The sequence below is a fragment of the Limanda limanda genome, chromosome 1, assembly GCF_963576545.1.
Source record: "Limanda limanda chromosome 1, fLimLim1.1, whole genome shotgun sequence".
Taxonomy (NCBI): domain Eukaryota; kingdom Metazoa; phylum Chordata; class Actinopteri; order Pleuronectiformes; family Pleuronectidae; genus Limanda; species Limanda limanda.
Genome location: NC_083636.1, coordinates 27,450,319 through 27,467,665, shown reverse-complemented (window position 1 = coordinate 27,467,665; position 17,347 = coordinate 27,450,319). Strand labels below are relative to the sequence as shown.

The following is a 17,347-nucleotide window of genomic DNA, read 5'->3' as shown; positions in this document are numbered from 1 at the left end:
GTCAATGAATGTCGCAAGTCTACAGCTTGGATTCAATGAGTTGTAGATAACCTATAACCAAACTATAAGAGCATTAAGTGCCAACTGCTAAAGGGACAGTTACAAGACTAACTTGAGTAAATAAGGATTCAAAAAACAAGCTTATCATGAAGAACAACTGAATGAAAAGTCGCTTTATTGAGTGTTGTGTTGGAAACAGAATGAATATATTGTTAGTTTCAAACTGAGGACGATCAGATACATTCAAGCTCTTCAAAAAAACAGTGTCACCAAATCTGAACATCGAGCGCCCAGTCCAGTCCGGCAGGAGAAAGTCATGTTTCTACAGTATATGCTCTATGTGGTGGATACACAGATATAAAAAAATAAACCTCTTCACATACTGTCAGTTTTGTTGGAAATGCTCTTAACGTCATCACATGTTCACTAATTCAAACTGAAGCCTTGTTTATAAACACAAAAGCAGGGGGGGGGGGATTTGTAAAAGCCGGAAAGACAGAGAATTTGGCAAAGACGTTTAAAAAGTAGTTAAGTCTCCTTTTTAAAGTACTTTCATAGTATGACAGGCTTATGTAGAAACTCTTCTCGATGTGGGGCCAGTTTACAGATTCTCTTTTGACACATTATTAAATACTGGCTTTGTTTACACCAACATGACAAAAACATTTGAAATAAAAAACCACCATATCTTCAGATTCTTCTGCTATTAAATACTAGACAATACTTTCATATATAACATCTCACTCCAGCTATTTAACATCCAGAACAATAAATTCAGGTTGCGTCTGTCAATAAGTCTCCATAGTTTAGTCAAATATTCTGTACAATCTATGTTCGAGGCACTTCTTGACCCTTTCTGTGCTTGTGAGCGTTATGTTGAGCTGTGACGTGTCTCGTGAGTGAATTCAGCATCAGCGACGGCTTTCTGAAGCCGACGCACATTCTGCACAACATCCTTTTACAGTACAGGCCTGAATTGTAACTATAAAACAGTTAATTAGTTATCTCTCGCACCATCACAACAACAGGAAAAGGACGTGAGACGAGGGGATCTTGCTGCAACTACTAGAAATGAGAAAGATTAAAAAAGCAAGAACGTGAACACGCATGAGAAAAAAAAAAACAGGAAATAAAGCAACACATTCATGTTTTGACCAAATGAAAAATGGATCTTTTACCATTGTTTTTGAGACCGGTTCACAGAAGCAGTTCACTCTGCATTCTCATTACAGCACTTCAAGTCGTAAAATCAACACTTAATCATAGATGACGCAGAGTTGGTGGATGATGGAGGGAATAGAGGATTCTTTCACAAAGTCATTAAACAGAAGGGAAGTGAGCACTTCAGCAGCAACACAAGTTATTACACCATCAATGTTTTTCATGATCTTACACATATTCTTTGATCAAGGAACATGTTGGTCTCACTCAGAAAATAGGAAGTTGCCGTCACTTTCATAAATCCGCAGCAGCAGAATAAGAACTACACTTGAGGCCTTGGACAGACAGAGGGAAACGTAATTGTACCTCACCGTCAAAACAAATGACAAATGAGAAGAATAGTTATTTTATTTTTTAAAAATTCAATTGGCTAACAAAGGAGCTGTTTGAGTTGGTAAAACGACCTTATCTTAACTGGTACGCCCTGGATTATATAATAATTAGTATGAATTTTTTACAATAACCATCATGTGACTGGGCAGCATCACTCTCTTTGAAAACGGTGATCTATGAAAGACCAGATAAGGAACCTACAATTCGACAGGGGTAAAAAACCTATCACACCAAATGCAGCCATTTACAAAAAGGTACGATCTCCGTCCTTCCTTTGGGACTGCTGCTCGGTTCCTTCATGACTTTCTTCAAAATGACGTTTCTGAGAAAGCTCTGGAAGTCGTGTGTGGGAGACATTAAGAAGTCTGTGGTTACAGATTGTGATGATGAGGCTGGTTCAGGCCTCCAGCTTTCCTATCTACATAGAAACAATAAAAATGCTTGAGTTCTTCAAGCGGTGAACAAACTGGTGGAGGACACTGCAGAATATGTACAATATCATGCATTCCAGTTCAATTCCGCACACGCACACACACACACTCATGTAAGTGGTTATCCAGTGTTTCTGTATGTATACACACAGTGGGTGTTGATGACATCACTTGATGCAACATGATTGGCTTCAGTAATGCTGGAACAGTCACTTGGTGCTGTCCACGTCATTGTGAGTCTTGCAGCTGCCGTTGTGCAGGACGTGGGGCGATAGCGTCACATCCTCGCTGGCTGAGTCGTCTCTCTCGCTGTCGTACTCGTCCTTTTCTTCTCTCTTGTAGTTGATTTCCACCTGAAGTGACAAAATCCATTGGATTGAGTAGCAATCAAAGCCGATTAGCCAAGAACAAAAAAATCTCAGAAAAAATACTTGAGATGAGAAATACTTTCACCGGTGATTTTTATTAAGAGAAGCAAAATGTCTCGTATCAGCTGCATATATTTTGTGAGGAAGATTTAAAACAGTGGAAGGGGAAAACTCTCTGTGTGACAGCACTCACCTTTCAAAAGAAGGTCAGTGTTTGTTGTGGTTTGACAAAGGAGCAGTGAAAAAGTCCACCTGACAATCAAGGTTAGTGTGGGGGGGGGATTCTCCTGTACCAGCCTGTGTGTTTGATTCTGTATTTAATATGATTTTCAAAGGTTAAAGATTTGCTTGCTCTTTGACCACATAACAGCATGGTGATTAATATTCATCAATGAAAGACTTACATAATTTCCTTCACACCCCAACTCTGTATAATGATGAGCTATATATTACTGACTGACACCTGTTATAAATGGAAACATGTCCTTATTTGGTCTGAGGGCTGAAGGTCAAGAGACACACTAGGAAATGATGTAAGGGTTGTTGCTAAGAAATTGTCGTCGTATGACTGCACAGTGGGAGTCGGCATCACACACAGTATTATTGGTATAAAACCACGGACATTCGAGTGCTAGGTTACATTATATATTATATTTGATGCTTTACTATTTCCTTCATAAATCATTTAAAAAAAGTAAAACATTTTGAATGTTTAATGTATTTACTCTGAATTAAATTTAGTAGTTACTTCAAATTGCAGGTTCTCTCTTATTTCATTAGATAGTTAATGTGTTTTCTTCAGCTCCTCTCCTCAGGCAGACAGTATTGTCCCCCTGTCCAGTAAAGCCAACACAGCCTTGGCTGAAATATGTGTATATTGTTGTTGAAACTGTTTTATAAAGTACTATATTAAATTGGAATTAATTACCTGCAAATGATTTACCCACGACAGTTCTGTATAAACTGCATACTAATATTCAAAAACACGAGTGAGACCAAAACAGCTCAGTCCATTTGACTTCCTGTTTTAGGGACATATTTGTAGGCTACAGCCTTTTTATGACATGAAAATAACACCCACTTAGTACGTGTTGGATTTCATCAAATTTTTTGTCTTCACCTGTAAGTCTACAGGATAAAAAGTGATTGTGTCACATATTCTTTTACCAGTTCTTAAACAACAGAGGAGCAGGAGCTGCAATTGTGAATGATGTGAAATTAGATTTTGTTAACTACTTGTATTAAATTAATTGTTCAACACCTTATTAAATTAAATTGTTCTGTAAGAAAAAGTTTAATACTTTATTGATGATTCACAAAGATGACAATTAAGGTAAACGGCTCACAAAATGCATCTCCATTTGCTGGCAGATGTTTGTTTATTGAGCAAATCTGTCGCGCCATAAAGATCAGTTCACTGACGAAGGAAAAAAAAGTCATCATTAATGTCTTCTTTCTTCTGTAAGAAGGGAAGAAAACTCTGGAGGGAGCTCCTTCCACTCATCTGCTTTTTACAACACTGCAGACACCTCATTTATCTCCTCAGGCCTGTTTTAGTGAGGCTCGGCTTGGTTCATTAAATTGTCAGTAGGGAGACAGCTTTATTTGCCAATTCTATGACGAGAGATTCATCAGCGGAAAATTTTATCAGCATGTATGCGCATGAATGAATGTTAGTTTTCCCAAAGCGTAAACTTTTATTACCTTTGCCGGCTTGGCCTTGTTTTTTATCCTGTCGTCATCTTTGCGGCTCCTCTTCCTGGACGTGGAGAGTTCCTTTCTGTCCCTGCTGCGCTCCCTCTTCTTGTCTTTCTTACTTCTGAAAGACAACGAGAACACAGAGCAACAATAAAATACCAGTCACAACCTTGCAGACAACAAACAACTGATTTATATTGTGGACACAATATAAAGACTAGGACCTTTAAAAAGGTCACACTTTTTTAAAGTGCAGCAGAGCGGGCTCTGATAGACTTACCGTTTTGTTGATGGTGATCTGACTTTCCTCCGAGGGCTCCTGGATCGATCCTTACTCCTCCTCTGGTGGCCCCTGATAACAACGCATTAACTGGATTAGAGCACAGCACAGATGGGTAACCCACAACTAGGGGTGCAACGATTAGTCGACGTCGTCGACAAAAATCGATGACAAAAATAGTCGCCAACGAATTTACTAGTCGATGATTCGTTGGTGACGTCATAGCGCGTGTTTCTCGTGCCGTGCACGAGAAACGTTGTTTTACCGGAGGTGCTGATGAAAGCAGCTGAGGAGTGAGCCATCTCGCTCCCTTCCTATCTCTGAAAGTCGCGCATGTGCAATAGCGACAAAACATGGACCAATGTCGGCGTCCACTGCCGCGCGCAGTCGCGCACCAGGAAGTAAAAAGTTCGGGAGAACTTCACTCTTAACATGGCCCGAGAAAAACTACCTGCAGTATCTGTACAGCGGACCTGCTCTGCATGGATGCAGGACACGTGCATGTGAGGAGGAGGCACGTGTGACATCGTAACGGAGACGATGCGGACTCGCCTCTGTCAGATGTTATATATACACGTATATACCTGCACGCAGGATTCTAGCATCCATTACAAAAATATGGTTTAAACTTTTTATTAACGAGTTTAAAAGCGTTATGTTATCCTATTGCTTGACAAACGTCTTTTTTTAATCACAATTATTTAGTCAGAAGAAGACTGTAGTTTCGTTTGTTGTTTTTATTGCTGTTACTTTCCCTGTCATTTTTGTTAACAGGAAAAATGGATACTTGATTTTTTATTTATTTTTAGTATCAGCACTTGGCCTGTTCTTAGTTGACAGGAAAAAGGGAAACTTGAATTTAAATTTAAAAAATTTTATTAGCACTTTGCCTGTCCTTGCTTTTAAATGGACAAAAACTTGATTTCTTTGCTTTTGTGTCGACAGTACCCTTATATGCAACAAAGTTTATTAAAAGACATTTTTTTGGAATGAAGTATCAATCTTTATTGCCTTTATTTTCAGTAATCACATGCCTCGAACAACCTCAAGCTAAATTTAAAAGCTGCTTGCTAAATAATAGCAATTGAGAATTTGTGTCATTCATAATCCGATTAGTCGATTAATCGTTTCAATATTCGGTGACTAATCGACTATCAGAATAGTCGTTAGTTGCAGCCCTACCCACAACAAAGTTTTATACCCAGTAAAATTATATTTATATAAATTCAAGGGTACAAATTTAACAAACGCAAACTAGGTATTAAAATGATTGGGCAGTGTTTTTAACATGTAAATCAGCAGATATGAAACCTAGCCAGCTACCAGGATTTATTTAATTATAAAAGCCTATGACCTCACCTTTGACCACTTCACCTCCTCTCAAACAACCAGCACATCAGGATTAATCACAAAGACAGAAATAGAAAGCAGTGAATAGGTGGGTTCGCTTCTTGTAAAAGGTGCCAAGAATGTATTAGCTTTTATAGCCACAAGCTGAAAAACTGTACTGTAAAGTGCTTTGAGTTGTCATCAAGACTAGAAAAGAGCATATAAATACAAATACAGTCTGTTTACATGGCTCTGAAAAAACGCATGCAGGAGCACAGATGCTGGGATGGACTGATACTTTTCCAAGAACAAAACTGATTGTGCATGTGCGTTTATTCAGGAGTGCATGTTGGGTGACTGGTCACATGTTAATGGATCTGAGCAGGTCCAGATTGGACTTAATTTCTAAGTAAACCAGATCCGGTTGAGAGTGAAACCGTTTATGTTGTTTGTTCTCAACATACCTGGAGCGACTCCGACTGCGTCTCCTGTCTCTGGAGCGAGAACGCCTCTTGTGGCTGTTTCGTGAACTGTGGGGCTGAATCCCTGGCACCGACCTCTGTGACGGTCTGCTTCGACAGGTAAAAAATCAGAAATATTATCATCATATGATCACAGAATAAAAAGAGTAATATCTTAAGAAACACTGAACATTAAATGGACACCTGTGGTTCGATCGGGACTTTTTCCTGCGCGTTCTTGAGTGTGAACGGGAGCGTGACTGGCGTGACCTTCTCGACCGACTGGGGGATCGAGTCTCTGTGTCCGCTAGAGGAAGAGCAGCAGAGTCAGCATCAGTTTGCTACAAAACCTTGTTGTGTTTACGACTTAAACTCGGTGTACCTGGTTCTATGGCAGCAGCAATGGTCGACTGGGCCTCCCTCACCCTCTTCATCACAGTCTCCAACTCCTTGGCTGCAGCCTGTGCCGTCATCTCTGGGGGTTTCACTATGGCATTATTGGAATGGTTAACCCTGAAAGACATAAAACGATATCAACTGTCAAAGCTGTGAAGGGAATTTCAAGATTACATTACCCATTTGTTCCAGTATAGGATTTTGTAACCGTTTTAAAAAGTGCTACATGAATAAAGCTTATCATTATCATTATTTAGGCCTGATGCAACATATGCAAGTATATACTTTTTTTTTTTTTATACTTTAGTTTTTATTGAGTTTTTAGCACATCTCAACTACACATAGTAAGATCAACTTGCAGATGTTAATTCAGTGCAGATAAAACAAACATACAGTAATGAACAAACAATTATAACAAAAACAAACAAAAACGGAGCCTGCGGGAAAACTTGGTGTAGATAAAAAGATGAAATACATACCTATGTAAAGATTAAGCGCAGCTCAAGTAGCTGCCTTACACTTGAATGCAAACAGACTGTAAGCCAGTGTCCTTATAGTTCGTCGAAGTAAAGTATCCACTTCTGCCATCTCTTAGCATACAAATCTAACCTCAAACGTATCACACAAGTCAGTCGTTCCATTGTCCTTATTTCCTGAATGACATCAAACCATTGTTGCTGTTTAGGTGAATCAGGTTTATACCAGCTTCTAGTTATGGTTTTCCTTGCTGCTGTAAGGAGTACTTTTACCAAGTATCTGTCCCTCTGTAGAGTAACCAGTGAAATGTGACCTAAGTACAAGACAGTGCATGACAAAGGAATCTTATATCCAAGCACATTAATTAAGATTAAATGTACCTCTTTCCAAAATGACTTCAGTTTTTCACAACTCCAAAAAATATGCGTGTGGTGTGCTTCTAAGCAGCCACACTGTCTCCAACATGGTTGGGGTGTTGAAGATGCTTTACTGCTGATTTTAGGTGTAATAAAAAACCGCACCAAATTTTTCCAGTTGAAAACCCTCAGTTGTTGTGAATTTGTGGAAGTATGTTGAGTTTCACACATATCGTACCATACATCTGTTGAAATGTCTACATTTAATTCTTTTTCCCACCTTAATTTTAGATACAATGTTGAGTTGCCCTTACATTCCATAATACTGTCATAAAACATGGAGATAACTTTTACACTTTTACTATTTGGTTTATATGCATTGATCATATTCTTTATAACTGGGTTTATTTCGTGAGAAACTTCCATCTTCAATTCTTTATTATAATAATCTCTAAATTGTATATACCTAAATAAGTCCCGATTATGAAGAGAAAATGTTTCTTTTAGTTTTTGGAAAGTCTGTAATTCTTTGTTTTTTTCCATCAGTGTACACACTGCCTTAATACCTTTTACTCCCCATTGCTTAAATATGGCATCATTTTCTCCTGGTCTAAATTGAGTGTCAAAGGCTAACCATCTAAGTACTTTCTGGTCTTTCCTTAGTTTGAATTGCCTTACAAAATCAAACCAAAACTCCAGTGAGCCGGAGGTTATTTAATCTATTTGACTTTTGACTAATAGGGGGATTTATTTTTCTCCTAAAACCGACTGGATCTGATAACCCTCAACATATGTCTCAATTTCCTTCCATCTAGCAAAATAGTTATCATTACACCACAGAAAAAGGGGACGGAACTGAGCTGCATAAAAGTAATCTTTGAGATTTGGGAGTGCCATTCCTCCTTTATGCTTGGCCAACTGCAGTGTTGTGTATCTTATTCTAGGCTTCTTTCCATCCCAGATAAACCTAGAAATAAGTCTATCCCAGGTAAAGAACTGGTGTTTAGGAACCCCTACTGGCAAATGACATTTATCTTACTGCCAAAATCCAATGGATAGGTGGACCATCGTTCAATATCCTTTTTAATATTCTGATTAATCAAATTATAGTTTGCTTCGTATAATCTGTTCAAATTTTTTGTAATGATTACGCCTAAATATTTTATTTCTTCCATATCCCATTTTAAATCATGCCTATGTTTTATTTCTTCTGAAGGCTTGTAATTAAATGACAAAAGTCGTGTCTTTGTAATATTTAGTTTGTAACCAGCATAATAATTAAATTCTTCGAGGATGTCCATCAATATGGGGAACGACTTCTCAGGATCCACTAAATGGACCAAAATATCGTCCGCGAATAAACTAATTAAATGATCTCTATGTCCAATTGTGATGCCTTGTAGTTGTTCATGTTGACGGATTGTCTGGGCTAGGGGTTCAATATAAAAAGCAAATAATGTGGGGCTGAGACAACAACCTTGTCTAGTTCCTCTTTGTCATATAAATGATGGAGATAATGACCCATTAATTTTAATTTTTGCTGATGGCTGTTGATAAAGTGTTCTTATTAGATCTACAGATTGCTCATTGAAGCCAAATCTATCTAAAGTTTGATACAGGAATTGCCAATTGACCCGATCAAAAGCCTTTTCGGCGTCGAGGCTTAGCACTACTGCCTTTTTATTTTCCCTTTCTATTCTATCCATCAAATTTAGAGTCCTTCTAATATTGTCATGCGTTTGTCGGCTTTTTACAAATCCTGTTTGGTCCTCGTCTATTAATTGTGGGAGAATATTCTCAAGTCTTTTTGCGATAATGGCTGTGTACATTTTATAATCTACATTGAGAATTGAAATAGGCCTATAATTACTACTATATTCCCTATCTTTGCCCTCCTTTGGGAGTACTGTAATGACTGCCTCATTCCATGATGGTGGAAGTTTACATTCTCTTTTAATCCAATTAAATGTTTTTAGCAGGAGTGGAGCTAGTTCTTCTTTAAAGGTTTTATACCACTCCGCAGGGAAGCCATCACTACCTGGAGACTTACTTGATTTTAAGTTGCCAATTGCATTATTTATTTCTTCTAGTGTAAAATCTGCTATAATGAAATCATTTTGTACTTTGCCAATACAAGGCAAATCAAGCTCATTAAGAAACATTTGCATGGCTTCCACTTTGGTATCAGAGGTCTCTGTTTACAATTGTTTATAATAATTTAGAAAAATGGCCTCTATTTCCTGTGGTTGATATTTCAAATGATTTGTTTCTGGGTCCCGTATCTTATGGATGGTACTATTCACTTGTTGTTTACGCAAGCGTCGGGCAAGTAATTTGGCTGCTTTAAGACCTGATTCATAGTAGGTCTGCTTATAGAATCGGGCCGTCTTCTCAACTTCTTGTTCTAATAGATCATTCATCTGTTTCCTTAATTGTTTTATATGCACCAGCAGTTCTGGGTCTCTGTTTTTTTTATGTTGTTGCTCCACATTTGATAAATCTAATACCAGGTTATTATATTCCATGATTTTCTTTTTTTTGTTTAATGCTGTTAAAGCAATCAAATTCCCACGCATCACCGCCTTCAATGAGTCCCACAGTATAGATGGGTCCACCTCTCCGTTGTCATTTATCTTCAAATAATCTTTAATTTCCAGTTTTATCTGTTCTACAGCTGCTTTGTTATTTAACATACCTACATTTAACCTCCAACCCGTCTTCCTCTTCCTTCCTTGTATTTGAACTGTCAAGTACACAGCACTGTGGTCAGAGACATCTGCTACCCCAATTCTACATTCTTTTACCCTATAACGGTCACTTTTTGGCATAAAAAAATAATCTATCCTGGAGTAAGTACAATGTGGAGCCGAGTAGTGAGTGTAATTTGTGTCAAATGGATTAATATGTCTCCAGACATCACAAAACCCGATATCATCCCAGTTGTGTCTAAATGTTGATTTAATACTACATTAAAATCTCCACCACATATACAGACACCCTCAGCTTCCAGTGCAATCAAATCCATTAATGATTTGAAAAACAGTTTGTTAGTATCAGGTGGTGCATATACATTTACTAAGGTTACTATATCCTGTTCAATCCTACCCTTAACAATGAGATATCTGCCCTCCTTTTCTTTCTTTAAAAGATTCAAATTTGAATTTATTAGCGACCAGAATAGCAATCCCTCTTCTATGACTTTGCACATATGAATTATAGAAAGTATTTTTAAAACCAAATCGTTTCAATTTCTCATGCTCTTGTTGGGAGAGATGGGTTTCTTGCATAAAAATAATATCTGCCTTCTCTTTTTTCAATTTTGCCATTACCTTAGACCTTTTAATCGGGTTTCCCAAACCGTTCACATTTAAGGACATTAGCTTTACCTCATCAGGCTGCATCGTAACTTAACTGAGTCAATCTTACAACATTATGTTTCCACAGGCTTAACTTAGTAACCAATGATAACTGGAACACAATAACAAGCCCAGAACGGCTTAGAACAAGCATTATAATAATAAAGTGAAAGGACTTCCAAAGTCTGAAGAGCATTCTCCAGTTTTCAGCTGAGGGGGAAATAAACCTCTCACAAGGAAAGGGCCCCCTCCCCAATTAGTCCGCTACAAACTGTCACTTGAACTTACGTGTGAGTCCGTTGGTAGGGCCGAACTCTCGTCGCCCCGCCAGCCAGCGCATGAATACAATGTTTATCTCTATGTTAAGGGTCGCTTGTATATCATCAGTTTTTTTAAACACTACCGTTCTTCCTGGCGTCAATGCTGAAATTTCCGTAGGCGCTCTTTAGCGCGTCTGGCAGTGCCTACATCTGCATTTGATCCCACGGTGTAGCCCGCTGGAGAAGCTCCAACAGGTGACTCCTACCGGGTGGTCTCTCTGGCACCTCCACGCTGTATCCCCGCTGCCGGAGCTCCTGCGCTGCCTCCCAGGCACTGCCGTACACCTGCACACCGCTCTCCCAGTGAATGCGCATCCGCGTGAAGGGGGTCTGGAAACGAATGCCCTTTTCCTTGAGAGCCTTTTTGATATTGGTGAACGCCTTGCGCTGTTGTAGAACGGTAGCTGTATAGTCATGATCAAAATACAGCGGCTTCTCTCCCATTGTGATTTTCTGTCGCCATGCTTTTTGGATAACCATCTCCTTGGTGCTGTATTGCTGAAAATTAATGATAATAGACCTCGGAGGCGAGTTTGGGCCCGGTTTGGGCGCAAGGGCTCTGTGTGCGCGTTGAATTTGTAAATCCACATCGTCGTTCAGCTTGAGTTCGGACCGGAGCATTTTTTCGACAAACTCCATCACCGAGCCTCGTTCTGCGTCCTCCGGCACACCGTGGATCCTCAGGTTGTTTCGTCTTGCCCCACGACTCTATGTCATTCAGCTTGTCTTCTAGCTTCTGCTGATCCTGTATGGTTTGCTGAAGGGCTGCGTTAGCCTCCACGCTCCACGTTTCGGTGTCGTCGATCCGCGTTGCCATCTTGTTGATTTTCTCGTTGTGCTCCTGCATGGCTAGCATGTTTGTAGCTAGCTGCCGGTTAACATCTTGTTTGAACTCGATGAGTTCTTCTCTCATGTCACGTTTAATTTCGTCTTTGAACATTTTTAAGTCTTCCTTTAGTTCAGACTTGAGATCGCTGATCTGCTTACTTATAGTTTCAAGCCCTGTGCGCATCGCTCCCGGTGTTGAGTCGCCGCCATGTTGGCCCTCATCTCCCCGCATGTCGTCCTCGGCTTGTTCTGCATGGTGAGAATCCTTTTCCGCTGTATCTTGCGCCCCTTTACCTCTGCCTTTCTTTCCCGCCATCATAATCTTAAAAGAGACCACTTCGTTATATTTTAATTAAGTTAGCGGGGGTTAATAATACGCTGACTCGCGGGAGCAAAGTGCTCAACCCGCCATCCTGTTCTGTAGCCAACCGGAAGTCCAAGTATATACTTTTAAGACCAGGTCAAAAGTTTCTGTGCTTCTCCCTGTGGAGCCAGACGAGGGCACGGCCACACATACACGAAGGTGAAGAGCATATCCTGGGTCAAAGTCCACACAAGTTGAACTCCACTTGAAGCCATGCTGTGATTTGTTTCTCCATAGGAAGCAAATGTTATACATTCGCCTCCTCGCTTGCACAGGAATTTAACGAGATAGGTTAAATGCACCGATACTGAACCAGATTACATCATTGTTTCAACAACGAAAATAACGATGGAAATACTAATGAAGAGGATTCAGACCCAGACAATGTGTTGGCTCGGTCAGTAAGAGACATGTTTTGGGAGGAATGGTTTTTTTTTTTAAATTCATGTTTCTATCTGCTTCAGAGGCTAAGAAATTTTAGTTTTTGGAAATGTTGGAAACTCTATCATGATCTCCAGAAAGCCCTAGGATTTAGGTGTGTGTTTTATTCGGTAACTCAAGTCTTAATGGTTAATCATTACATCAAATAAATTTGGGTGAGTGTTAACGAGATGCAGGGCTTCCTAGTTAAATGATCATTTAACAGTAAAATACATACTTCAGGGGCCGGTCCCCAAACATGACTCCGTTGAAGGTCAGGGCTCTGGCCACCGAGTCCTGCCCCACGAACTCTACGAAGGCGAAACGCGTCGGCTGCGTCTCATCTCCTGCCATCCGCACAAACTTTACTTCTCCCACCTGCTTGAAGAATTCCAACAGCTGGTCTGCAGTGGTGGTCTGAAGAAAGAACCATGATCAAAATTGAATAACAGAACGTTTACTGTAAAGGTTTCATTTTCTGTCTGAACCCGATTGGAGCTGCTGATTGTTACATGACAAGAAGTGTACATTGTGTTTGTTTGATTCGGTCTAGGGTTTATGAGACATGTATACATATACACATTGAAAAAAAGTCCAACATTTTGTGAGCACTCAGTTCATGCGACGTGACCTGCAGAGCCAGGACATCAGGGTTAAAGTGTCTGGAGCGATCCGGATTCATGATCCAACACAATCGACTCGTAACTAAATAAATGTTTGTGTGATATGCGACAGACGAGCAGGCTTGATAATTGTTTGAAATAATGGTGACATTGAGTTTAAAGCCTCTATCTGACACTAATTCAACATTAAGTTTACCTGTGAGTTTAAGTTGCCGACGTAGACGGTCCGCCTGATCTCATCAATTTTTGAGGGATCCACATTTCCCATGAGGGGGGGCTGGGAGAGCGCTGAAGCTGTGGGGTCAACACTGGCTGCTGGTATCAGGTTCACTATCGGAAGGTTCAGCTGAAGGTGTAGAAACACACAGGTTTTACTTACATGACTCAAAACTATAGACAACACAAGAGGTAACCCACAAGAGGCGGACTCACGGTCTGGATCGGAGCTGGACTCGGAATCGGGAGCAGTCCCCCCCCGGGAATCAGACTTGGTGCTGGAGCGGCAGGGGCCAGAAGTGACAAGGCCTTGGCCTCTTCTGGGATTTTTCCTGCAGGACAGAAGCAGATATTGGTGAAGGCAATAGAGGGAGTTTTCTGTTTCCTCTATGTCTGCACAATTAGCCCACTGTATTCTAGAGAGAAAGAGAGCATACACTTCCCCATACAACCTACAAGTGTGCTGCCGTCTACTCATGGTGTACTGGTGACAGAGCTTCCTCACTTGGCTTGTATCAGATTATTCTTTTCAGTGAACTGTTATTTTCAAGTGCAAAAATCTTAACTTTTCACCCACAAACAAAAGAACACTGGTTTTGTCCTTGGTCTCTTTTCATAGATCAAAAAATAAAAAAAAATAACAATGCAAAGAATGAGTCAACACTTTGATGCATGGGTCACCTGTACTGGAAACATATTGGTCATGAACTATACGCTATCAAGCATGGGCGCTTTTCCGTGAGGGAGGGGGATTCTTTCGAAGTGTTGGAAAGGTGTGCAACACAAGAGAACCCCAATGGCAATCACTAATAGCACACAGGACATCAGATACAGAGAAGAACAACAATTTTAACAACTGTAGGAAATGCTAACCATGAATCAGCTATAAAAACAATAAATTTAGGAATTTTGCTCATCTTTTTCTTTTAGACGAGGGCAAAATTCAAAAATGAGAAGATTAGTAACTACAAATTTACATAACAATAGCTTGGGGCACTGTGGATGAATGACAATTTAATTTTTCTAACACTTCCGGTGCTGAAAAAATTGTCTTAATAGGTAACGACGCAAAACCTGAATGCACGCGTCACCAGAAAATATGTTAAATGGACAATTTGTGTTATTAAACACTAAACATTTAAATAAGAGCTGTGGTGTGCTGACTGTGAGAGAAAACTCCTGAATTATTCCAAAAGCAAATAGAAAATACAAGATTCTATCTTGAAATTTGGTGAGGTTCTTAGTTACTGGGTCTCACTTTGTTATTGTCTAGCCCCCTCACTACAGCAACAGGAGTGGGAGAGTAAAGGGTTAGTGATCCTCCTAGCATGTCCCATGTCATGTGGGACACACATCCCACCGGTATGCCGTAGCAACCTGGACAGAATTCAATCACACACAAGCTGCAGCTGTAGCGGAAAGAGAGAGGGGGGTGGGGGTTGGACAATAATCAAAACAACAAACCAAAATAACAAATATAAACACAACGCTAGAGTTAAGCAATACTGTAGTTTTCTAGATAGAGACAGTAGAGAGTGGACAACATGGGAAAGTATGAAAGGAAACAAACCAAAAAAAGAAAAGAAAAATGAAATAAAAGAGACAAGGTGTCCATCTTGGAAGGCTCAGCGGGCTATTCTCCGGGTCACATTCCCCCTTGAAGGCTGCGTTGGCCCGATCGGGGATAGTGGCTTGGAAAACAATGCCTGACTCAGGCTAGTGTAGTGTAACAGCTGGGCCAGTCTAGTCATCTGATATGCACACATAATCACACAGAAAAAACATACAAAACCAAATTAATAAACTCAGTAGCCATCCAGCACCAAGTCACGTGGACAAAAAAGCATCAGGTTAGAGGTGATTATCATTGTTTCACTGAACACAGGAGAACAACAGTGGCACCAAAGGGAGACATGGAAAGAAAAGGAGCACCACGAATGAAAACTGGGATACGGGGGGGTTACATTAGCTGTGTTCTTATGGTATAGTCCCATTGATAGCAGTTTCCTGTGTTACATGAGCTAGCAGGTCTTTACAGTGACGGTGGCCTGGATAGTGAAGTGTCCTGCAGCTGGAAAACATTCAACGTGGTTCGTGTTGTCTGTACAAACCGATCGTGTGTCCCCATACACAACCCTACACTGTGAGAACATTAGCATGTAGCTAGGTGAGCTGAAACAACCCGTGTCCTGTGTCCAAAAAACAACAAAACAATGGCTGTGACAGAAAAACTAGCCATTTGGAAGTCGTGCCAATTTCCCATATGAGTGAGTAAAAAACAGAAGAAAACCACCAAAACCACCAAACGACTGAATAGAAGGGGAGTGGGGGGGCAGGTCCACATGTCGTGTGTGTTTGTGTGTGTGTGTGAGCTGCACTCACCTTCCGCACATGGCACCACGATGAGAGCTCTGTCAACAAACACAGTGTTGGTGAGATGCTGCGCCACACCAACACTGGACGGCTCCCGGTACTTTATATAACACACTTTGGACGAGAAGGACAGCGGCGCGTTGCTGCGGAGGACACAAGTGGACAAAGATGGAGGACGGGTTAGTTGGACAGTGGAGACGGGACGACGCTTTTATTGCGGTTGTTTCTGGCGTGGACCGCGGGGAGGCCGCAGGTCCGCGGTGTCGCCTGCGGGATCGTGCCCGGGAGAGGGGGTGCTTACTCGGGCGGGTAGAGCCGCAGCTCCTCGATGTCTCCTAGGAAGCCGAACAGGGTGAGCATCTGCTCGCTGCTCACGGCGGAGGACAGGTTGGTGACCTGGACCACGGCGGTGCCCGGGATCCCGCTCATGGTGCACAGTCGACGGGCACGTTGGCAGATCGGTCCCGGTGGTGTTGGGGTTTAATGTTTGTTTCTCACCGCCGCGCAGAGCTGAGTTCCACGGCTCATCCGGGCGGACGGTGTGGCGGAGGGATCCGTGTGCCCGCCGAGAGCTGCGTGCACCTGGCGGGGGCGCGCACAGCTGCAGTGGAAACACGCCAACAGTCGAAATCTTAACTTTAAAAACGATATATTCTTGTGTGTTGGTGTTTATAAATGACGATATGTGATCCTATTGGGTCATCAATGATTTATTAAACTCATTATTTCTGAGGCTTTAAATGTGGAACAATCCCAAACTGTCTAACTCAGTCAAATACAGCTTTATTAAAGTTTGAAGTGTCGTTATTTAGTGTTGAAGTGTGATTCTATCTGCAGTCTTGTTTCGTAGATGACTTTTTATATGAAACTCTTTCTACCTTTAATTTGAAATAAATGATTAGACTGCTGAGCTGATCTCTTTAATTTAATGTTGACCTTGTGTGAACTTCACATTACAAATAAAACTAGAGCTGCTACCACGTGATGTATGATGTATTTCCGCATTATTGACATTTATACGGTGAGTTTATAGATATCTAGAAATAGAGTTGCTTTGTCAATCATTATTTGGCGGCTGTGTATTTGATTAATTGCTGAGATGTTTATCTCCTACAACTAAGTAATAAATCATTGAGTCAATATGATAATTTATCATCATTAATAAACACCAACAAACAAGGTGATGTATAACAACAGCACGTTGTCATAGAGACGATGATGACTGGTAGCGTGTTTCCGCTGTAGCTGTGCGCGCTCCCGCGAGGGGAATCTGTTTCTCGGTGGGCAGATCTCGGCACAACACCGGAACTTCTTTCAGTTGTAATAGCGGTTATCAAACCAGCTAACGGGCGCATTGCCGCCACCTAGTGTGCTGGAGGATAGAGCAGTTTAAATGGCAGGGGAATTGGCAGATTCAGCTGCAATATGCAACTTCCCCACCAGATGTCACTAAGTTCTACACACTGAACCTTTAAGAGAGACGTATAATACTCATAC

The 17,347-nt window shown here is 40.9% G+C and overlaps 1 protein-coding gene across 2 annotated transcripts; it reads right to left on the bottom strand.

The window, feature by feature from the left end:
• Positions 1–158: 158 nt before the first annotated feature.
• srek1 (splicing regulatory glutamine/lysine-rich protein 1) lies at positions 159–16,378 on the bottom strand. Of its 2 annotated transcripts, none has more exons than XM_061074712.1 (11): positions 16,152–16,378; positions 15,860–15,993; positions 13,694–13,809; positions 13,458–13,607; positions 12,877–13,055; positions 6,504–6,634; positions 6,326–6,428; positions 6,125–6,232; positions 4,332–4,403; positions 4,058–4,172; positions 159–2,338 (listed from the first exon to the last, which is right to left on the bottom strand). In XM_061074712.1, exons 1-11 carry the CDS (start codon positions 16,277–16,279, stop codon positions 2,195–2,197), a joined length of 1,380 nt encoding a protein of 459 aa, XP_060930695.1. In that variant the 5' UTR covers positions 16,280–16,378; the 3' UTR covers positions 159–2,194. The 2 variants fall into 2 exon arrangements, with proteins under 2 accessions (XP_060930695.1, XP_060930705.1); XM_061074722.1 differs by having other exon boundaries at positions 6,125–6,229.
• Between the last annotated feature and the right edge of the window lie 969 nt (positions 16,379–17,347).

Bases quoted from the DNA above. Each gene is read 5' to 3' on its own strand.
- srek1 (XM_061074712.1), bottom strand. From the start codon at position 16,279: ATGAGCGGGATCCCGGGCACCGCCGTGGTCCAGGTCACCAACCTGTCC. The intron at 15,994-16,151 runs GTAAGCACCCCC...TGTCCTCCGCAG, and splicing joins CTGCGGCTCTACCCGCCCGA to CAACGCGCCGCTGTCCTTCT. The intron at 4,173-4,331 runs GTAAGTCTATCA...GTTGTCTTTCAG, and splicing joins AGATCACCATCAACAAAACG to AAGTAAGAAAGACAAGAAGA.